General features: G+C 40.4%; 1 protein-coding gene across 1 annotated transcript in view; it reads left to right on the top strand.

The window, feature by feature from the left end:
- The first annotated feature begins 547 nt into the window (after positions 1 to 547).
- snx2 (sorting nexin 2) overlaps positions 548 to 23,410 on the top strand; it is a 42,235-nt gene continuing 19,372 nt past the window's right edge. The window contains exons 1-10 of the mRNA XM_078214604.1: positions 548 to 711; positions 6,606 to 6,720; positions 8,027 to 8,184; positions 10,499 to 10,565; positions 11,199 to 11,242; positions 12,391 to 12,532; positions 16,098 to 16,176; positions 20,311 to 20,386; positions 22,367 to 22,480; positions 22,725 to 22,818. Coding sequence (XP_078070730.1) covers positions 586 to 711; positions 6,606 to 6,720; positions 8,027 to 8,184; positions 10,499 to 10,565; positions 11,199 to 11,242; positions 12,391 to 12,532; positions 16,098 to 16,176; positions 20,311 to 20,386; positions 22,367 to 22,480; positions 22,725 to 22,818 — 1,015 coding nt within the window. The 5' untranslated portion in view covers positions 548 to 585. The remainder of the gene's footprint in view (positions 712 to 6,605; positions 6,721 to 8,026; positions 8,185 to 10,498; positions 10,566 to 11,198; positions 11,243 to 12,390; positions 12,533 to 16,097; positions 16,177 to 20,310; positions 20,387 to 22,366; positions 22,481 to 22,724; positions 22,819 to 23,410) is intronic.

Below are 23,410 nucleotides of genomic sequence, written 5' to 3'. Positions count from 1 at the left end.
TTGATCTTTCTCTCCTCCCTAGCTATGACTGTAACAATATATTCTGCAGCCTTTCCTTTCTCTCTCCCTATGTACTCTATGAATGGTATATTTTGTCTGTATAGCATGCAAGAAACAATGCTTTTCAATCTATCCCAATACATGTGACAATAATGAATTAAATCTCCTCAGAAGAAAATTCCTCCGTGGTGGCGATGAACCTTCTCTGGCCTGCCTCCAATGCTAGATAAGGGGACCAAAACTATTCACAGTATTCCAGGTGTGGGTCTAACTACAGATTTTTAAAAAACATCTTCCTTGGTAAAGCCATTGGGAGTCTTTCAAAGCATGTTTTTAAAAGGCATGCTCATCTTTTCTTTCAACTTCAGTGCAAGTACCATTACCTCTTGGCGATGAGGAGCTGCTACCGGTGCAGAAGTCAACACAATGCAGAGACCCTGGACCACATTCCAAACACACGCCTGCCTCCCTCGCATCACGCGGGCTGCACGTGACCTGGCCGTTGACGTCACCAGGCGCACGGTATATGTGCGCGCGGCGCTGGGCCGGGTCACATGATTCGGTAGCCTGACTAGGACGGAGAAGATGGCCGCGGAGAGAGAGCCTCCCCCCTTTGGCGATGGGGATGTGGAAGGAGAGGGAGACGATTCGGAGTTTAGGGAGGCGGAGGCGGGTGAAGACCTTTTCGTCAGCACCACTAGCACCCTGGAGGTGAGGGAGTGCTGGCGGGCCGCCGCGGCAGTGTTGGGTGGCTGGAGGCGGTGGCGCCGGGCCGACACTTTTGTTATTTTTCTTTTTTCTCTCTCGGGATTTCGCCTCTGAGTCTTTTCGCTGAGTGCATCTCGACGCTTGTCATTTAAAATGAATTATATTATCGACACGGTGTTGAGTGGAGACTAGAGGTTAACAGTGCTGTCTCCACTGGGTCTAATGTAAAAAGCTGATTTTTTTTTTCCTATGGTCACAAAACGACTGTTGAACGCAGTGAACTTGTTCTGGTGTTATGCGCATGTCAGCTTCCTACCAACAGGGTAGAAATGGTCCTAAACTTCTCATTTGAGGCTTACCATTCATGATTTTGGTGCTATTGGTTCCATGGTTTAACCTTGTAGCTATTTAAAATATGGAATGGTGGTTGGTGTTCACGGACCTATGTATTCAAATTTGCCAGTTTAATCAAATTGGGAAGTCCTTTTTGGCTTTCGATACTGTCACTTTACAGAAATTTTCAAAATATTGGACTTCAAGTAAATTTCACTTGGCAATTTTTGTTATCTGTTTGAAAGTAATCTTATGTTAACTTCTAAGTGGAGTAGGTTTGAAATACTTATGCTGAGGGTGACAGGATATATGTAAAAAGGAAGAAAAGTGTTTACAAGGGAAGTAGCCCATGTTTTAAACTAGAACTTCTGGGGGGGGGGTGGAAATAGAATGGAGCCAAGTGGTTAGCAAGATCACATGGTGGCTTAAATTCTGTTTTTGTTTGTTTAACCAGAAATCTCTTGCAGATTATAAGAACTTGGAGCAGGAGTAGTCAATTCAGCCCCTTGAGCCTCTGCCATTTAATGTGATCTCATCTCCATCTCTTTCCTGGCTGCTCACCGTAGCCGTTCAAGCCCATATTAATTAAAATCTGTCCACCTGTTCCTTAATTAATTCAAAAGTCCTGGCATGTTTACAGTTTTGTTTGTTGTAACAAGTAGGCTTATATTCGCACTGCAATGAAGTTACTATGAAAAACCCCTAGTTGCTACACTGATGCCTGTTTAGGTACAGTGAGGGAGAATTTGGCGTGGCCAATGCACCTAACCTGTCTGGAGTAGTGAATTCCACAGACTCGATCCTTCAAGAGAAGTAATTTCTCCTTATTTGCAAGCCCTTATCCTAAAGCTATGACCTTTGTTCTAGATTGTCCTACAAAAGGAAACATCCTCTCCATGTCTACTTTATCAATCTCCCTTATATTGTGCACATCAGTTAGATCTCCTGTTCTTCGCTGCTATTGATTGTCTAAAACTACAATGTTGACAACATGAGATTTAAGGTAACTCTAATTACCTTTAAGGCTGATGCTGGCTTTTTTCAAGGAAAGTTGCTTTCTGTTCACTTAACCTGATTGCTGTGTAGCTCTTGTACATCCAGGTTAGATTTTCATCGTTGATGTATTCCATCTGATAGGATTGAGCCCTTTTTTGTACTAAATAGAAAATCAGATCATAACTGGTTTTCAGTGTGCATATTCCACCACTTAACTGGCAGTTATTTGTATCAGTCAAAAAAGTTGAATGTTAAATTCAAAATTGCCAGCCAAGTTGTGAGCTGCTTCCTTTTAATCTTGGGTGGAGACTGAATGAAATTGCATCAGTGAATATTTTATGGAAATACTGTTTTTAAAAATGTTTCTATTTGAGATAGCACTTCATTCAAAATAAGCCCAAAAGCTAAAATTTAGTGTCCTAGTTAGTAGTTTCTAGTTGTTTAAATAGTTGTTTGGTTTGTTTTCCCTCTTTTCTGGACACTTTTTTTGCTGACATTTTTACTTCAGTTTCCTGCTGATAATTGCCAATCTCAGCCTGGCAGGTTGGGGCCCTTGTTCAGTCCTGCTGCCTGGCAGCAAGGAGATTCTTTCGGGAAGCTTGTGGTACACACCCCAGTTGAAGAATGTAATAGCATGATTGGAAAATTAGAGGTTTGCCTGAAACTGTCCACTGAAAGCAGTGAGGGATGCTTAAGCAATTTGGTTCTGTTTTAAAGGGCTTTTTAATTGTAAAGTTTTTAAACCATCATACAATGACTTGGTTCTTGCCTTTCTTAATCAATAGATTATTTGCATGTTTAAAGTTTGTTTATTGTCACAAGTAGGCTTACATTCACACTGAAGTTACTATGAAAATCCCCTAGTTGCTACACTCTGATACCTGTTTGGGTACAGTGAGAGACTTTGGTGTGGCCAATGTCTTTCAGAATGTGGGAGGAAACTTGGGTCCCTAGTGCTGAGGCAGCCGTGCTAACCGTTGTGCTACCTGGCTAGCATGTGCTTCCTTTGCAGCTGTTTGATGTGGTTTGAGGCTACTTGTGGAAAATAGTTGTTGCCTTAATTTCCCCTCGCTGTCTGCTCAATGCTATTGAGCTATACTGCAATCTTTAATTTAGAGCATAAAAATACTCTTATTCACAGCCACCTCATGGTGGTAGTCTTATTTTGTTATCTAGCAGGAACTGCTGGTATATCCCTCATTTCATCTGATGCTGGTAGAGATGTTCACTCGGCCAATATGAACCTGATAGTTAATCACATGATAGTCACTGCAGAGGGAGCTATGCCCTACAGTTAATGTGCTGTGCTTGACCTGAAAGTATCTGATGCTAATTTTTTTAAAAATTGTCCCCAAGCACAGGCATTCTGACCATCAAAAAGCAACATTTTGTTGCTTAAAGTGTAATCTCAGTAATGCATTCTGTTGAACCATTAACTTCTGTATTTCAAATGCCATTCTTTTTCTGACTAGTATATCGTTGTATATTTGTTCTTGAATAGCCAGAGGTTGCACCTGATGCAACACTCAACAGAAAATATTTTAAAACTGATGCAATTTACCTCTTGGATATTCCATGTGCTTTATCTAATGAAGATACAATAACTATAAGTAAAACTGGGTTCTTAAATAACATTTGAGTATATCTGAAACTGATCTCATACTGGTTGAAATGTTGCCAGCTTCAAACAGCTGTAGACTATTGGTGTTATAAGTATGCCAACATTTCTCTATTGAATTCAATACTTTCAGTGCATGTGCATACTGGTTTGCATTCCCAATACCAGGCCACAAGAGCATGGCAAGACCTGGATGGCACAGTGGTTAGCACTGCTGCATCACAGCATCCAAGAGCTGGAGCCTGGTATCATAGAAATCATAGAAACCCTACAGTGCAGAAGGAGGCCATTTGGCCCATCGAGTCTGCACCAAACACGGCTAATCCCTCTAACCTACGCATCTCAGGATTCTAAGGGACAATTTTTAACCTGGCCAATCAACCTAACCCACACATCTTTGGACTGTGGGAGGAAACCGGAGCACCCGGAGGAAACCCACGCAGACACGAGGAGAATGTGCAAACTCCACACAGACAGTGACCCGAGCCGGGAATCGAACCCTGGAGCTGTGCAGCAGCAGTGCTAACCACTGTGCTACCGTGCGTATATGCTATACTATCATTTTAATCAAAGGAAGTGCTACAAAGACACTTTTTTGAAGGCTGCACTTGAGGTTTGATCAACTTCAAGTCTTGGGAGAAGCTCTCCCAGGATTGCTGTACCTGGTGTAACCAAATGTAACCTAAGAGCACAGAGCAGAAGTAAGCAAATTCAGATCTTTGAATGGTGGAGCAGGATCAATCAGATCATGGCTGATCTTGCCCTGGTCTCAAATCCACCTCCCCACTTGTTCCCCATATCCTTTTTTCTCATTAGAAATATGTCTCTCTCCCTTTTTGAAACCATTCGATGATTTAGACTCCACTACACTGGGACAGCCAGTTCCACAAATTCACCACCCTCTGCAGGAAGCAGTTCCTCCTCATCTCGGTTTTAAATTTATCACCTTGCAACATTTACTTTATCAATCCTTTTAAAAATTTTTATACCTGAATCAGATCCCCTCATCCTGCTAAACCTCAGCGAGCACAAAACCAGACTGTTCAATCTCTCCCTGTACTTCATCCCTGGAATTGATCTGGTGAACCTCTGAACTACCTCCAATGTCACCACATCCTTCCTCCAAATAAGGAGCTAAAACTGGACATACTACTATAGATGTGGTCTCACCAGCACCCTATACAATTGCAACAACAATGCCAACATCCTATTTGCCTTTTTATTACGTGCTGCACCTACATATGCACTTACTGCGATTCATGAACATAGACACTCGGATCCCTCTGCCCAGATGCATTTTGAATCTGCTTTCTATTTGGGTAATTTGCCTTTCTATTGTTACTGCCAAATGGATAACCTCACACTTAACCACATTAGACTCCATCTGCCAAATTTTAGCCCTTCTATATATGCTCTTGTCTGCTTTCCCACCTATTTTGATATCATCTGCAAATTTTGTTACACTCTTGTCCCTACTTGCATTGCATATATAGATTGTAAACAGTTGAGGTCCAAGGGCTGACCCCTGTGGCACATCGCTAGTTATGTTTTGCCAGCCAGAGACGGACCCTCTGCTTTCTGTCTGTCAGCCAATCCTTAACCCAATCTAGTACACTATCCCCAATCCCCCTGAGATCTTTCCTTCTGGTGGAAAAAACTAGGAGGGAAAATGAGCAACTCAACCAAAAAGCAATCTTCTGTGGTTATACTGTTCTATTTGCAGCAGAACTTCTGGGCATGGATCAATCTTGGTAGTACCCACCAGAACCCTAACAAATCAGATGACGAACCTGGTCGTCATCACCTTGAAGGACAAACCAGATTATGGACCTGGTTTAACATAGCCTGCCACTGCTGCTGCAATTTTGTTCTGGTTTTTCCCTGCCTACATTTCTTCATTTTAAAATGAATAATAACTGCCAAGTGTTTGCTAAAATTGTGGCTTGCAATTGCATTTCTTGGTTGCTAGATCCTTTTTGCCTCTTTATTGGTGGGCTTATCTAGAACTTTTAAAAATTTAATGTTATATAGAATTAGCCAAGCATGGAGCCTTAAGATGGTGGAAGGTGTGTACTTTTCCTTGTATCAGATAGGATATGGCTATTATAAATGGGGAAATATACTTGGAATTGTATTGGAGCACATATGTGAACACCACAATTTTTCATTGTGTAAGAGGCATTGAAGGACTTTGGTCAGATCACTAGTTTGCAGAATACAGTGAGACCGTGAACTCTTCCTTTGGTTCAAATGTTGGCATAACTTTAGAAAAAATTGTTACAAGCACTTTTTTGGCCTGATTTTCTACCTATTCCAGTAATTTTTAAAGTGCTTCAATGTATCTGTTTCTTTGCAGTAGTATGGAAAGGATGGGTGAGAAGGAAAATTATTCCTAAGTGAAAGGACAAGCAAGCCAAACTGACCTTTTGATTCTTTTTGCAATATGTAGATGTATCACTGTACAATTGTGCATTTTAAAAGCCTACTCTACATAGTCTTGGCTTGTTCGTACATTTCTTATGGACTGAGTGAGTTTTTCTGGGCTTTCCAATATGTTAATGTTTAGTGTGTGTAGTGGAATGGAGCTGCTGTTAAACTGATATTTTATGAAACTTCACACACAATCCAAGTATTTCTTTTAATGACATTCCACAAAAACAATCACTTCAGCATAAAATGTTGTCCTAGCCTTTAAATCGTTTTTGCTTTCAATCTGTATGTAGATAATAAGAGCTTGTGAAACAATACAAATGCAGTTTTCTGTGCATAAGTGTTTCCTTACCCATTGTTCATTCTGTCCAGTAAGAAATGATCATTAGCCTGACTTCCCTTGCATTTAATCTGATAAAAGCTTTTGACATGAAGTCTGCATAACATTCACATTTTTGTTTTTATTCCCAGGTTTTCATTGTGATTAATCTGGCTAAGCTTGATGTCTGTTCTCTTTCAGTCCAGTCCATCTTCACCTGAACCTGCCAGTCTTCCAACTGAAGATATAAGTGTAAAGTCTAATGGTCCCAAATCTGACACTTTGCTGGATGATGACCGTGAAGATCTTTTTGCTGGTAAGGCACATCTGCAGTTCTATTTTGTACTTTATGGGCCTTGGCTGCAATTGTACTGACACATTATCTCCACCACTCCACCCAGTGTGATTTAGTTTCTCCTTTTCAGGGTTAATGGGCCTTGAGGGCAGAATAAAACCTGTACGCTTGCTAATGAGTACTTCATATGATGGGAGCAGGCCATAAGATCACAACTTTTGCCCTATATATCACTTTCACATTACAGTTGTAACAATTGATTTGTCACATGTTAGCATACAGTGAAAAGTATTGTTTCTTGCATGTTATACAGACAAAGCATACTGTTCAGAGAAGGAAATGAGTGCAGAATGTACAGTTACAATTGCACATTATTATGCTGTATCTGAATGTGGGATTGTAGTATCACTGCCCAATGATCAGTAATGCAGTAATTTTTTTATATTCATAGAATCTCTAATACAGAAGGAGGCTATTCAGCCCATCAGACTTGCACCAGCAACAATCCCACCCAGGCTCTATACCCATATGCTGGAAAAACTGAGCAGGTCTGACCGCATCTGTAAGCAGAGAAAGAGTTAATGGTTTCAAGTTCATAGATTCTTCAGAACCTGAAAAAAGGGATAATAGTTATTGAAATGACGACTTTAAGAGCAAAGGACAGATGGCTTGTGTATGAGGGGGAGGCAGGTGTTTTGCATTGAGACAATGCACATAGATTATTTGTAAAAATGGAGTTTAAGATAGAGAAAGCTTAGTCTATAGACTAACCTAACTTGATCTTGATTCCAGAAGGCTGCAATGTACTGAGATGCTTCTCCTCCAACTTGTGCCAGGCTTCACTGCTGCATTGCAGCAGGCCAAGGACAGACATATGAGCATAAGAGCAAGTGCCTTGGTACTCCTGTTATGAGTTTGGCAACTTTAAATTTTGACCTTTCTCCTTGTCTTAAAACATATTCTATGCATGTATTGCCTCCAGGCAAAACATCCCCCACCCCCTCATACCAGGCCATTTGTCTTTTGTCCTGTTGCTACTTTTTGTTGCAGCTAACACATTCTCCCTCCTTTCAGTCCTGATGAGTTTATGGATTTGAAACATTATTGTTTCTCTCAAGTAGTGTCCTCTAAGGCAAAATCTTTGTTCTAACTAAAGTCTGTATTTGATGTTTCATTTACAATCTGAATTTTCTTGATATATAGCATAATACAATAATAACCACTTACCTTTTTCTTTGCTCTTGGCATGTTAGAAATCAGCTATAGGTTTTGTCTGCTCCATAAGAATGCAAATGTCATTCGTCTCACTTCCCTGCATTGTTTTCAGAAGCTACAGAAGAGGTGTCTCTTGACAGTCCTGAAAGAGAACATATACTTTCTCCAGAACCTACTCCAGCTATTACACCAGTATCTCCAACACTCATTGCACCACGATCAGAACTAAAAATATCACATCCTATGATGTTTGATCGATCCAAAGAGGAGGTATGAATATCAAATTTCTTGTCAAATTACCTTGTGCAGTCTGTCATGTATTTCTTCAACTTTATTTTGCTAATCTAAGTATCAATGTGTTAATGTGGGATCTTATCCCATTTTCAATATGTACTGCACTTAATGAAGTACTTAATTACACTGTAAATGAATACAAACTATTTTATGGAGGGAGATGTCAGTGAGGATTTCACATTGATCAATAGAAAATTGGCCAGAATATAGTATGCCGTCTGCGTATTTTGGCCACTAAAGAGGTGTAGCTTCAGTTGAATTTAGATATTACAGTGGGCCTTCCAAAACCAGTGGTTTGGCCTTGGCTGCAGTATTGTCTAATTGTGGGCACTACCCAAGCAAATCGTTCCAGGGATGAGGAACTGATATATGGGTAGATTGGTGAAACTGGGCCTGTTCCCTGTTGAGATTTGGTAGGTGCTCAATACTGAGGGGTCTGAACAGTTGATTGAAACTCGACCCATTCTCAGGTCAACTAGAGGCAACAATGGCCCAAAATAGGGGTATAGAATAAACCGTGTTGGGGGCTGGCTTTCAAAGGGGGATTGAGGAAGTTACAGGGCTTTGGGGATGGGAGTGGAACTTGCTAAATTGCTCTTGCAGAAGCATGTTGGCCAATTAACTACCTTTGCTCTAACACAAATAGCATTATTTGTGTGGTATTCAAATAAACTAAAATGGATTTATAATTGTAGATTTCAGAAGTACAGTAGTACCATGTCATGTTACAATACAGGGCATTCCTGTAGAGACTGATTTCTGAGATCTAAATTACCTAGTGGCTGACATATTTGAAAATTTGCTAGATTCTGGAAAGTGGTAAGTATCAAAACCAAGAATGGAGGAGGCAGGAAACCATAGGTCAGTTTCATGCCTGTCATGGGGAAAGTGTTAGAATTGGTCATTAGAGGCTATAGCTGGGCACTTAGAACTCGGTGCAAGAGACAGCATGGTTTTGTGAAGGGAAATAGTGTTTAACCAATTTATTTTGAAGGAATGACATGCTCTGGATAAAGAGGAGCCTGCAGACAGACGCATTGTACTCAGATTTTCAGAAAGCATTTGACAAGGGACCACATCAAAGATTCTTATGCAAAAGTAAGAGCTTGTGATGGAGGGGCTAATATATTAGCATGGATAGAAGATTGACTAGCTGACAATGAATAAATGGGTCTTTTGGCAGAATGTGACGAGTGTATAGACATTTGTGTCTCTGTGCTGTAGGTTTCTAAGATTCTAAGACTTATGGGACTACAATGTGGGAAAAGGTGTACTTTGGCAGCAAGTACTATCCCATCTCTCTCTGCTCCTTGAGAGTACCATTGTGAACTGTTGGGCTTTTACAAATGCTAAATTGAAGTTGACTCCATGGTTACAGATATGTTCCTAGTTGAGCTCCATTTGGAATGTGTTGTGACAATCAGCCGTGCTTCCCTGTAAGCTTGATTACAATGAGTGGGGAGGGGGGCAAAAGTGGCTTTTCAAATTCTACTGGACACTAACCTGTACCAGACTTCTTGTCCTTGTGTTTTCCTTTGTACTTTGATTTCTGTTCGGGCTGTTCCCCCTCCTTTTGGGGAGCTGCCCCTTTTACTTTGTCCTGACTTAATCTGAGTGTGTTTATTTGGTTTGACCTAAAAAGAGGGCAATATCTGAAATATAATCCAGCAATTGGATCTCTTTGCTCCAGGATAATGTATAATCTGATACCTAATGACAAATGTAGTAATTACCATACTAATACAATTTGCTTGCTGATGCTGGGAAGTTGGAAATGGCTATACTCTTGCTTGCTATAAGCAGCATTTTGTTGCAACTCCACTTCATTGCAACATTGTTTTGGATAACTTTTTTTCTTGTACTCGGCATTTTCTTGCTATTACTTAGTGGTTTTGAAACTTGGCTTGAACAGAATCACTTTAGCCAAAGGAACATGGAAGTACATCACAAATCAAATGGTGGTCTGAATCATTATTTAATTCCATTTCCTTTGCCTGGAGTCTTAAATGCTCGAGTTGGATAAAGTTTAGTAAATATTGTATACTGAGTTTCAGTTAGAACTGATGTCCTTTCACTTCCTCACCAACTTTTGTTTCATTTCATTTTAATATTTGTCTTGTGATTTTTGAGCTAATTTTTCTACTTGATATAATGCTGTTTCACCAATTAGTGTTTTACCAGAAAGAGCTATTTTAATAAATACAAGTTCCCACTTCTATGCACACAGCTCAAATGAGCAATTCTCAAAGTATTTAGACCATGATGCCCATTTTTGTTAATCTTATTTTAGCTTGAGGAAGAAGCAAATGGAGATGTGTTTGACATTCATGTGTCTGTTTCTGACCCTGAGAAAGTTGGTAAGTAGAAGCTTTAAAGTGGCTCATCTTGAGAGAATGCACAAACTGTATAGTTAGTGTGGGGTAACTTTGAGTGCCCTCACTTCCATTACATTTTTTTATACTTTGAGTACTTTGCTCCAATCCTTGATTTTTGTTTAAACCATCTTTTCAGATATGGACTTTCCCCTCCTCCCCATTCTCAGAATCTCCTTTTTTAAATAGCATTCCTGCCTGTCTCTCCTGAACATTGTACTTTCCTTTCTGTGGCACAGCGGTTAGTGTTGTTGCCTCACAGCATCAGGGACCTGGATTCAATTCCTGGCTTGGGTTACTTGCAATGCACAGTCTGTATGTTCTCCCTATCTGTGGGTTTCCTCCCACAGTCCAAGGGTGTGCAGGTTAGGTGGATTGGACATGCAAAATTGCCACTTAGTGTCAGGGGGAACTTGCAGGGTAAATACGTGGGGGTTACAGGGATAGTGTGGTTGGAATTGTTGGTGCAGGCTCAAAGGGCTGAATGGCCTCCTGCACTGTAGGGATTCTGATTCATGTCAGTCATTTTGGAATTTGCACCAAATGAGTAGTCATCCAATATCTGTTTGTTTTGCAATGCTACTTTATCATTCTAATAATGTCTTCTCTTGCCATTAGGTGATGGTATGAATGCCTACATGGCTTACAGAGTATCAACTAAGGTAATGAGTTAATGGCATGAAGTTTCCACGAGATACAATTGCAAAAAGTGTTCAATGCTACAAATACTGCTGAAAAGTAGTTGCATTAAAGTTTGTAAACTGATAGTGCCAGCATAAAATCTGAATCTCAAAATTGACTAAGACTGGAATGGGTGGGATTGTCAGAAAATGACCATATTCAACTTTGATTTCTGCCGGCGGGACTTAAGGCTTCAATTAGCTAATGATTTCAACAGCAGGGCACCTGTGTGGCTTCAATTGATAAGTTGCCAGTCTTGTGTAATCATTCTGATAAATTGAATTAAGCAATTAAAAACAGCAGGAATAACAAACGTGGGTCAGTCTATTTAATTGATTGCAGGCCAAATGATTAATGCTGGATCTATTTCACCATGGGTGGCTTTATATAGGGTATGGACAATTAGTGCCCCTAAATTGGTCCAATCCATAATCTGCGGTGTGGCCTTTTTTTGGGGTGGGGGGAGAAAATGGACTTTGAAACCAGCGTAAAAGCATAGTGGATACCACTGTATAGTTGACTGCAGCCTGCACTTAATTCTGCACTTACAAATTCTGCAGTTTTCAGCACCTTTGTATTTAATTCTGTTGTGACTAGTTGTCTGTATACAATTCATCCCAAATCTCCAACTGAGCCATGAATTATTTAACCCTTAATCAAGTTCAATGCTTTAATACTATTTACCACCCCACTGTTGGTCTTTCACTGTTGTAATGGAACCATAATGTGTTTTCCCTTGCATTAAGCTGTACTTGAGCAATCTATAAAATGTGGATTTGTTGTATGGAGGCAAACCAACTTTAAATGTAAATTCTAGTATGTTTTAGCTGATTTATTAAATGAGCAGATGTGAACTTGATGTTCCATGAGACAAGATCAAGAATTTAATCTTTATGTATTAGTACTGCTAATTTCAAAAGGCAAGTAAATACTTCGTATATTTCAATTGGGTGAATTTTATATAAACATGTAAATGACAAACTTTGTTTGAATTTGGTGAATTTTATGTCAATTTAAATGACAACTGCTATCATGGATGTAATCCCAAATATGATGTACTCTTTCAATTGATACTTGGGATCCATGCAAGATGTGGTAATCCTGGATGTGTTTTTCTTCTATTATACAGACTACTTTGTCTATGTTTAACAGCAAAGAATTTACAGTCAAAAGGAGATTTAGTGACTTTCTGGGTCTGCATAGCAAATTAGCTGCAAAGTATATGCATGTGGGCTATATAGTTCCTCCTGCACCAGAAAAAAGCCTTGTAGGTAAGGATCATTCATTGCAGTAAAGTGTAATAGCTGCTTCAGTGTTACCTTCTGGCAACTTTTTAGTTTATCTTGTCTTTTCAGTAACATTCCACACATTTAAAGTTCATCTAACTTGAGCTGCAGTATCGGTTTGAGGCTGGTGCTGTTGCTCCATTATAGGATGTTATGCAATCTGCCATGTCTTCAAAATTGGTGTTCTTGTGATTCAAAGCTTTTTGACAAACAGTCACTTGCCTCTCGTTCTGCAGAGATGATGACTTAGCATCCTCCTGGGTTGGCTTGTTCTCCTTTCATTTCCTCCACTGCACTCCATTATAGACCTGGTGAGCACCTGAGGGAGAACTTGATCTAAATAGTAAAAGCTAGTTCCCAGTAAACAAATTCCAAGTAGGAAATGAGAGGAATCTTGCAGTTGTATTTTCTCCATCTGAACCACATGCAGGTTCCAAGCTCCTGCTTGCTGAAGTTTCCACCAGTACAACATTACATGAGATGTTGGCAAACACAGACTCAGCCAAGGATGGCAGGAAGCTGAAAAGGGCCTGCAGCACTCCAGCTAGCAGCCCCACTCCATTCCTGCACTGCAGAAAAGACCAAATTGTATCATTCCACATTGCAGTTACATTCACAAGTAGAGGTCTGCAGGAAAATGGTCTCCATTGGCTTCCCATTTCCATGGCAGCCTGATCTAAACCTGCCTGGAAGCAGGACAGTTTTTGGGAGCTGTCCCACACAACTCTCTGAATTTTCCCCACCTTGCCTCTGCCTGTAGCAGAACATTTGCAAAACTTTATACCAACGCATACAGGTTGAAAGAGCCATAAGAGTAGTTGGCTTGCTTTTTAAATCTACCTAGGGTGGTGGTGGTGGTTAGCACTGCTGCCTCACAGCACCTGTGTTCAAGCCCCAGCTTGGGTTACTGTGGAGTCTGCACATTCTCCATGTCTGCATGGAGTTTCCTCCTGGGTGCTCTTGTTTCCTTCCACTGTCCAAAAGACATGCTAGTTAGGTGCATTGGCCATGCTAAATTTTCCCTCTGTGTACCCAAACAGGTGCTGAAGTGTAGCGACTAAGGGATTTTCAAGTAACTATGCAGTGTTAATGTAAGCATACTTGTGACAAATCAATTTTAAACTTTTTTCTTGAACCGTACTTGAAATAGCTGCTACCTCAATCTATCCTTGCAAGCAGCACTTATAGGAATTTCTTTTTGCCTTTTGAGAATATATTTTAAATGCAGCATCACCCTTATTGATGTTTCTTGCAGCTTTTTGCTGTTCCATTTTGTAGGTGCAAACTGAATTATGTAACTGCACTGTGGAATGATATAATTTGGTCTTTTCTGCAGTGCAGGAATGGAGTGCTAAAGTTCTTGTATATGTTCTTGTCTGTGCTGAATTCTCTAACGGAAGAAGTTTATTCACTTGGCATTTTAGTAATTGTTATAGAAAACAATCTACTGAATAGTCCATTCCACCTGTGCCAGGTCTTTGTAAAATCTCCCACTCCTCTGCTCTTTCCTCAGCCTTGTATTTTTTCTCCAAGTGTTTATTTAACTTTCAATGGTTGAATCCCTGATTTTACCCTTTCAAAATCCTCATTTTCTGCCTCTTTGACTAAATCTGACTTTTTGTTACCAACCATCAAAATAAGCAGTGAGTGAAGAAATATTTGAAATCTGTTGGCAAGCTTTCAGTAAGAATTGTTAAAGACAGATGAAGGACATTGAGCCTATGCCATCTGTGTGGAGTCATCCAGTCAGTTCAGTCCCCTGCTCTATCCCTGTGGCCCAGAACATCCCATCCACCCATGTCCATCCAAATTCCTTCTCAAAACTATTCATCAGCATCCTGTTGGGCAGCAGGCATAAAATTCCTCTGCCCCAGCACGCCTTGGCCAAAGTCTTAAATCTTGGGGCCCATGCTCCTTTTGTACCATCAGCTAATCCTGGAACAGCTTTTCTTTGACTACCTTATCTAAACCTGTCATAAATCTTGTACTCCTCTCATCTTACCTCAATCTCCTTTGCTCCTAGGAGAACAGCTCCAGCTTCTTCAGACATATCTTGTAGCCTAATTCCTTCATCCCTGGAACCATTCTGGTAAATCTCTTCACCCTCTCGCATCCTTGCATCTTTGCTCTTAGGTGACAACCAGAATTGGATGCAATACACTGAGGCCCAATCAGATTTATACAGGTTCAGTCAAACCTTAATACTCTACCTCATCTTATGAAGCCCAAGATCCATTTGATTTGCTAACTACTCTTGTATCCTGTCACCTTCAGAAGCACTATGCACGTGACTTGCATATTCTTTAGAACTATGCCATTAAGTCTGTATTGCCTCTCCCTTCTGCCAAAATCCATCTCTCCTACTTCTGTCTTAAATTCCAACTGTCACCACCCTGCTAGCCTATGTCCTGTTGTAATTGATTGGCACCATCCTCACTGGTTGCCACTGCTCCAAGTTTCATATCAGTAATCGACAATATCCACCACATTCTCAGTCTTTTAATTAGTCAAGCATGATTTATAAATCTATGCTGGCTCTCAATTAACTTGGATCTCTCTGTACTTAAACTCTTGCTCTGATTTGTTTTCTAAAACCTTATTCATTGCTGTTTAAACTGACTGACCTGTAACTGCTAAAAATGTCCAAATAACGGTATCACATTTGCCACACAACTTCAGGCATCACTCTATCTAGGGAAAATTAGATTATGGTAAACCCTTTTGTGATCTCCACCCCCACTTTATTTTGGAACCTCAAGAATAGCAACTTGCTGACTTGAGGTGTAGCCACATTTCCAGTACATCCTGCCTATCAATTTTGACCCCATCCATTCCCTCTACCATCTCCACCTCCACTGATAATTTGTCATCCATTTCCTTCAATGTGTAATTTGTTGCCCTCTGACCCTAAGCACATATCATCATGTCTCATAAACCCCAGCCCACCTTTACCACCCACTTACTACTGCTAGTGTTCGATTCTCTCTCCACTAGTCTTATTTTCCCTTTCCTTCTTGGCTTATTGTTTTTGTTCTGATTCTCATTTTAAGGAATTTATCAGATGCTTTTTGTTGTATCTTGTTCTCCACCTCCATCTAGGATTCCTAAATTGGAATGTACCTAATCTGTGCTCAAGTTGTTCTGCTTTAGATTCTCCTGTTTCATTTTACCCTAGCTAGATGCCTTCTTGCCTCCTTGGGCCACTGTCTACTTTAGATTGTTCTCAAGCTTCTGCATTACTAATCTAAATCTTTATGGTATGATCACTTTTTTTGCCCAGCTGCTTCCCCCAAAAATACTTTTTAGCCCCAATTCTCGATCAGATCCAGTAATACCTCCTTTCCAACCCTAATATCTCTTGCCCTTTTAAATGGATGGGAAGTGATTTGAGGGATCCTACAAACATTTGAGTACTCTGCATCCAAACATGGGCAGTAACTTTATTACTATTTCATGTGATGTTCCATAAACTTGACTGGACTTTGGGGGTGGATGGGAGGAGATGTTGGTGCTTGTTATGCCATTGGAATGATCCTTTTTATTTGTAAAGGCATGACCAAAGTCAAAGTTGGCAAAGAAGATCCATCATCTGCTGACTTTGTTGAAAAAAGGAGAGCATCCTTGGAAAGGTAAGTTTCAAACGGGTATGTGCTTAAATATAAATTGGAGCCCTTTTTAATTAAGACTGCCAATGTTATGAAGTTTGTATTGATCTGAGCATATGAGAAATGGTAAATACTGAGATTTGTTATCCTTCCCTATGAAATTATCTTCATTATCCATGTTCTCCAAAACATCACAATGAAGATCACATACTTTCTCATTTGAATACTTGGTTTATCAAAGTGGTAAGGAACAGACCATGTACAACACGATGTAGCTCTCCCCTGAACAAGTTGTGAAAAACAGAATTTAAACTGAGTCAATGGTAATTAACTCTAGGGCTGCTATCTACGATAACACTTCTGTGGATCGTGTGGTATGTCTAATCTTCATGAGTAGCTTGAGGAATCTCCAAGTTAATAGAATCCACCTGTGCCATTATCAAAGCAAATAGTGACATGTGCCTTAATCTTGGTGAGACTGGCCAGTTCAGATGGGACTCCACATGGCTATCAAAGGACAAGGCAAAATCTAACTCAAAGTGTCAAAAAGAGAACCAAAAACCATCCTGTTTTAAGCACCTGGTATGATCTGCAGGGGCAGGTGAACACCTGTCACTGACATGGAGTTGACAAGGAGGACCTCCTTCACCAGTTATTTATGAGCTCTAGCCCAAGTTTGACTTCCTCATTTCTTGTGGAGAGGAAAGGGTCCAGAGGACAGCATATGATCTTGAAGACGTAGTGACATCCCTCATGATGAGCAATGAAAGTGAACAAAACGATGGGCTTGAAAATAAGTGAAGACTAGATTGGGGCAAGTTAAATTTGGTGCCTGTAAAAGTCCCATCAGTAAACCATTCATGTCCCCTCTGCCAAGTCAAGCTTGAATGACAAGAATAAGTGGTTATTACATGGCCTAGTAGCAAAGGAGAGGTAAATTTGAAATGAGCAAAATGCTGAGGATGCTGGAATCAAACAAAAACAATGTTGGATAATCTCCTGTTTCCTATTGTAAGGAAACTAAATTTGTCTTCACCAATCTTTTTCTCCTTGTATACCTAATGGGAACATTTCCAGTCAGTTATGTTCCCTGCAAGCTTATTCTCATATTCTATTTTCCCCTTCTTAATCAGTTCCTTGGACCTCCTTTGCTGAATTCTAAACTGCTCCAAATCCAAGTCTGTTTTCTTGGCCAATTTGTATTTCTCTCCCTTGGATCTAACACTATTGCTGTACTAAGGAGCTCTTGAGCTCATTGAATTTGGGGGTAGGGGTGAGGGATTTAAGATTGTCTACTATAAACTAAAAATAAACTGCTATCTTCCTGGAATAGTGCATGGTTTTGACATGTGCAGGGCCTGGAGTATGGTCCAGCCAGATCTTGTGTAGCATCAATACTCCAGTTCTTCCAAGTAGTGGGGCACTGAATATGGAATGGAGATGTGGGCTGCACTGGGCAATGGCTGTGATTAAAGATTTCAATGATAGCTAGGACACCAAAAATGCAGAAATATGAAATGTTGCAGTTGGGATGCAGTTAATTCGGGATACTTCCAGGGTTTGTGGGTATGTGTGGTAGAGAAAAATATTTTGGGGTGAGGGTGTTGCAGTGCCAGAGTAGTGGATTAGACCAAAGTTTGATTTCTTGACAAGAACCAAGGGAAATAGTGACATGTGAATAGACTTTCTGGAAGGAAATGTGCACTGGAGATGGGGCTGGGAACTGATTCATTGATAGCTGGTGGGGGCAAGGGTGATTTGGCCAGATGTGATTAGACCCAGTGGATGCAGGCATGTTGGCAAGATAGCAGAATGGGGTAATTGGAGTTGCTGCTTGACGAAGGACTTCAGTGGGAAGCTATAGACTTAACCAAGAGGGGGTTGAATCTAATATGTGAGCAGGAAGATTGAGGTAGAGTACTTGGAGGGGGCAGCAATGAAAGGAGGTATGATAACTTGTAGAAGTGATGGTCTACGGCAGCAGCCAAATTGTGCATACTAATAGACACAAGGAAAACTCTGCATAGGCCTGGTTATGTAGCAGACACCAGCCTGATCCTAAACAGGTAATGGACAATAGAATGGAATCCACAGTTGAGATCTGGTTGTAGGTAGGGTTGTCATGGAACATCTCCATTTGGAGACTGATGCAGTGAGTGAAGTCAGCTATTTGAGGGTCTATTGGATGGTTGGGCATGTCAGTATGACCACTCCTGTGGATTTTGTTGTTGCCCTATCAGAGCCGACCTCCATGTCATGGAAAGGGGAGATCTTTCAGTGGGCAGTCAGTTTTCTTGAATAGACTGGTTCTGCCTTGATCAGTGCAGGCAATAATTGTAGTCTCCTTTGTTCACAGCAGCTATAAGTGCTGGATTGAAGATCATATGGGTCTCCCAGTTCTGGCACCACATGTCTCATGGTCTGCAACCTTGCAGTAAAATCGCACATTTTCTGCTGACAGCCATGTTGGGCTCCTTGAGTGGTCTTGTAAACAAATTGCTCAACTGTCCCTGTTTAAATGGTAGATAGAGAACATGTTCTGACTCCTGAGGGGTTCTATAAGAACCAGGAGTTCTGTACACAAACTTCACTCCTTCCTTCCAGATTGAAAGAATTATACCTTCAAAGATCCACACTCCGAGACCAAGCTTGCCATGTGTGTTCTGCCTCATTGTATGCTGATCACAGCTGTCCTGTCAGAGTAACTGCAAGTTACCTGTTAATACTGTGCACAATCCTGACATTTCAGCTTGCAACTGGAAGAGCTGGCATTTTTTCTCGGTGCAATGGATTCTGTCCATTTGTTGAAGTGGGTGGCAGGTCAGCACATGGTGACCGAGCTGTGGGATAGGATGGCTCCTCCCACCATTGAAAATGCCATGAAGCACCCATTCTCCAATAAAATGTTGGGCTTACTACCTGGTTCCCATGCTGTTAATGGTATACTGTGAAGTGCCACCTCCAGCGTGCAAACCTTCTGGACTCTGGCTTGTCGACACATTAGCAACACTGTCTTGACCTCCCCAGTTGCTTCTAAAGAGGCGCAAAGCACTGGCACCAGCTTGATGCAGAACTTGTTCATATTTAGACAACATCCTGCATTTGGGCTCCCCCCGCCCCAGATTTGTTTGGCCTGGGTTTACACTCCTCCTTCAATTCTGGAGGCATTCACAAGGCAATGAAGCAATTTGCCCATAACTGGGAGTTTGGTTCATGAACACCAATGCATGTCCATACACTGGACCTGCACACTGCATATCTGAGGGCCAAACATCAGATCCTGAAACTTCACACTGGAGCATTGAGGAATTGAGTTTGTCACCATGAGACACAATCAAGGACTTGCTCTGGTGAGAGACTTATGCATTTGGCACTCTTTCACCTTGCTGCTAGTCAGCAGTGTAGGCTGGATATTAGGAGCAAACTAGCACAAAATAGGAAGCGTGCTAATTCTTCACCCACACAAGACCCATCACATTGAAATGTTGAATGTTTGTGACACTAAATGAGTTATAGTCATGGCAAAAAGCTTAATTGTCTTTCACTTTTCATCAGGCAGTTGAAGGGAAAATCATAATTTTCAATTCATGTTTGAAGAAAAGCTTTGCTAGTTAGCAAGAGCCCTTGTATTTGGGATTATGACTAGAATGCAAGAAGGTATTAAATTTTTCTCCCCTATGGCATCATTAGAACATTAAGTGTTTTGGCTTGTTTGTCTTGATAGCCGCATGAGTGAGCATAGATGTTAAGTGCATAGACATTAGAATATCAATCTACAAATAGTAGCTAACTTTGTGGTTGAACTGTGAAATTTTGTAGATGTAAAGACTTGCCTGGAATTATCTTGACATGACTTGCTTTATATGATATTTTGTGCATCTTGATGCACAGAATGAAAATTACATTTTGGAGGAGCCTGACATTTCTTTGCCCTTTTTTAAACCTGTTGACATACCAAAAGGTCAGAGTCATTTAATGCCTGTCACATCAGACGGAAGTCTGTGCAAAAGACTGACTCTTGTGGTGTTTCATGCAAGACTAGAATTGACATTTGAAATGTAGGAGTGAAAAGTTAGTTAATATTCACTCTTCCATGTTCAATTATTGACTTTGATTTAATAACTTGACACTGCAGTAAATTTAATATTTTTAATGCAGATATCTGCAGCGTACAATCAAGCATCCAACCCTATTGCAAGATCCTGATTTGCGGCATTTTTTAGAAAGTAATGAGGTAAGTCACCACTAACAATCAAATGATTTTTAACTATCCTTGCTGATAACATATTTGACCTCTTTTTTTGGGGTTTTCCTCAACACAGACAGTGCATGATGCACTTTCATACAGACCAGGAATCCTAGATATGGGCAGGATTTTCTGTCGTGTCGTGGTAGCAGAGATGGCCTGCCGTTAGCTGGTGGTGGGATCTTCTGGTCCTCCTGCTGCATGGGGTTTCCCATTTCATGTTAGCAGGACCAGAAGATTTTGGAGAGAATGACCAGCAGATTCTGACTATGGTCTCCAATAGCTAAAGTCTGGGGTAGTGGTTAGAGGGAGAGTAGGGTGGAGGTTTAAAAATAGTCAGGATTTTTATAGCTTCTGGAAGCAACTTTGAAATGTCCTACAGCTGAATAGCCCTGCCAACACTAGTGATTACTGGAACAATGCTACTTGAATACATAATCCTATTCTCAATTAATTGTTACTTTCAGGTAGGTCAACAAAGTGCCTATATATAAAATTTAGAAGGTACAAAATAATTGGAAGCAATTTCAAGCTAGCAAATGTAATGTAATCTGCACAAACACCATGATCCACTTCCAAGGTATACCAAGAATGCAAAATATAATTGGTGAAGGTGAAAGCCTTAATCGTTTCACAAGCAACAGGAGACTATTGTATGGCAAGTAATCTCTTCTTCTCTCTCCCCGCCCCCCCCCCCCCCCCCCCCCCGGGGCACTGAAGTTCTTCATCCTGAACTCATCAGGAAAGTGCAAGAATGGCAAATTTCAAAAGGAACAACAATTTGTACTGCAGGAGAAGTTTGCTGATTGGTTGGCAAATCAACTCTGATTTGAGACATTTCTTTGGGTCAATTTTTATTTGCAGAATAGGAGTCCTCATAGAATCCTGCAGTGCAAAAGGAGGCCATTCAGTCCATTGGGTCTGTGTATTTTTAAATTTAATTTGGAGTTGATGGTAGGATTCCTAAATTTAAAATGTGGATGTTGGGAGAAATTTCCTGTGTAAATTTGATCATTCACTACACAACCATGTTAAGAAAATTTCCCTTTTTGAGGGAAAAGTGGATAAACCTTTGAAAAGTGCAATATAATGGGAACTAAACAGATTAGTAGTTTGGAATACTTTAAACTGGTTTAAACCTAGTACCAGCTTGTGCTTTAAAAGGCCTACAATACTTAAACTGATTCTGGTATTGCACATGATCTTGTGCTGATAGAGAAAACTTTGAGATGTAATGTCCATTGTGGAACAGGTGGAAGTCAAGCCAGGAGCAGTGCTCAAGTGGACTGTATAGACAAGACATTTAAGGAATATGGAATAATGGATATAAGAATGTGGGACTTGTGTTGCTGCATTGTGATGTGGAAGGCATAAATGTTAAAATTGCAAATTTAGAAATTCCCTAGCATTAGTGATATTTTAAATTCTTAGCATTGTTTAACCTGGTGTTAACCCCCTTTCTCATCCTTGACTCATTAATGTCCCCTTTTGCCTTCACTGCTGTTGCAACTTGGATCTTTCAGCATGGATTTCTAAGTCATTTTGACTGAGCAAATATGCCATGGGTGATATTTTGCCCAATAATGTAGCGAGTCTGCAGATCATGCACAAACTAGTTTTGTTTTGTGGTAACACTGGAAGCAAATTTCAAGCATGAGCTTGCATTTCATTTTTATAGATCTTTTATTGAAGTATTCAGTGGTGTATTTTGCAGGTTGGATGTGTTGATCAGTTTCCTATAGTGTTTTTGAGGTCTAAAATAAGCAGGTACCAATTGCTGTCTTCAGTTTATATTTTCACACTTCAAGATAGCTAAGAAATTGGTCAAAGTTTGAGCAGGCTGCAGTAGTTGAAGTATATTGAAATGTATGAGAGCAGAAAATGCTGTGGCCCTTTTCTTGCACTTTAACTAGACAGCAGCAAGGCTGTTAACAGGTTTGCTCACCCTTATTTGTCATTCAATTCTAGCTGCCTCGTGCGGTTAGCACCCAGGCCCTAAGTGGAGCAGGCATATTGAGGATGGTGAACAAGGCCGCCGATGCTGTCAACAAAATGACAATCAAGATGAATGAATCGGATGCAGTAAGAGCTGATTTTTGAACCTGATTAATGAGATGAATTAATGAGATTCTTCAGTTCCTTTCTAAGGGTGAAAAGACGCCAAAATAAGCTATTTGCTTATTTTCTTTTGATTTGGTCAAATTGGTGTAGGCTGTGACCACAGTTAATTTGTTTTTCCTTTAAAAGAAGAAATGTAGTTTACTGTGGGTAATGTAATTTGTAATGATTTGTTCTTAGTAAATTAACTCCATTTTTCATCTGGCAGTGGTTTGAGGAAAAGCAGCAGCAGTTTGAAAATCTGGACCAACAGTTAAGGAAACTACACACCAGTGTTGATCTCCTGGTCTGCCACAGGAAAGGTTTGTAAAATTATATGTTAAGACTCAAGACAGTTGCTGGATATGGGCTATTCAACCAGCATTGGTAACTTCTGTTTTGAGATCATATTCATAGGCTTTTCATCTTTTGCAGAAATTGGAGTAACATTCAATTCTGGCTGCAGTCATTATTGTAATCCTTCTACCTTCTATAACTTAGTTTGTGGGTCCACTTCTTATGGTCTGATGACTGTGGGGTTATGGTGAAAAGCATGCCATTAACATTGTTACAAGATTGCTCATTAGTCCATGCTGTCCTGCAAACAGTTGACTTTTTTCTGTGGTGGTAATACTGTTCTGAAATGTACAGTTTTAAATTCTGAAATGGTGAGTTTATTCCTGTCCTGAAATTCCACAGTATAACTTCTCAAAGCCTGGTGAAGCAAGGTGTGACATTAGCACGGGAATTGTCGTTTTGGTTCAGGGTCTATGCTGGCTTCCAAGTCCAGTTAGTCTCATTCCATGGCTCTTTCCCAATGTGCTTGCAATTTTTCCAAGTATTTATCCACTTCAATATCCACCATTTTTTTGCTATTGCATTCCAGATCCTAATCAATCACTTTTTAAATTGCTC

The sequence above is a fragment of the Mustelus asterias genome, chromosome 6, assembly GCF_964213995.1.
Source record: "Mustelus asterias chromosome 6, sMusAst1.hap1.1, whole genome shotgun sequence".
NCBI lineage: Eukaryota > Metazoa > Chordata > Chondrichthyes > Carcharhiniformes > Triakidae > Mustelus > Mustelus asterias.
The sequence above is the reverse complement of the archived record's forward strand: the minus strand, read 5'-3'. Positions and strand labels throughout refer to the sequence as shown.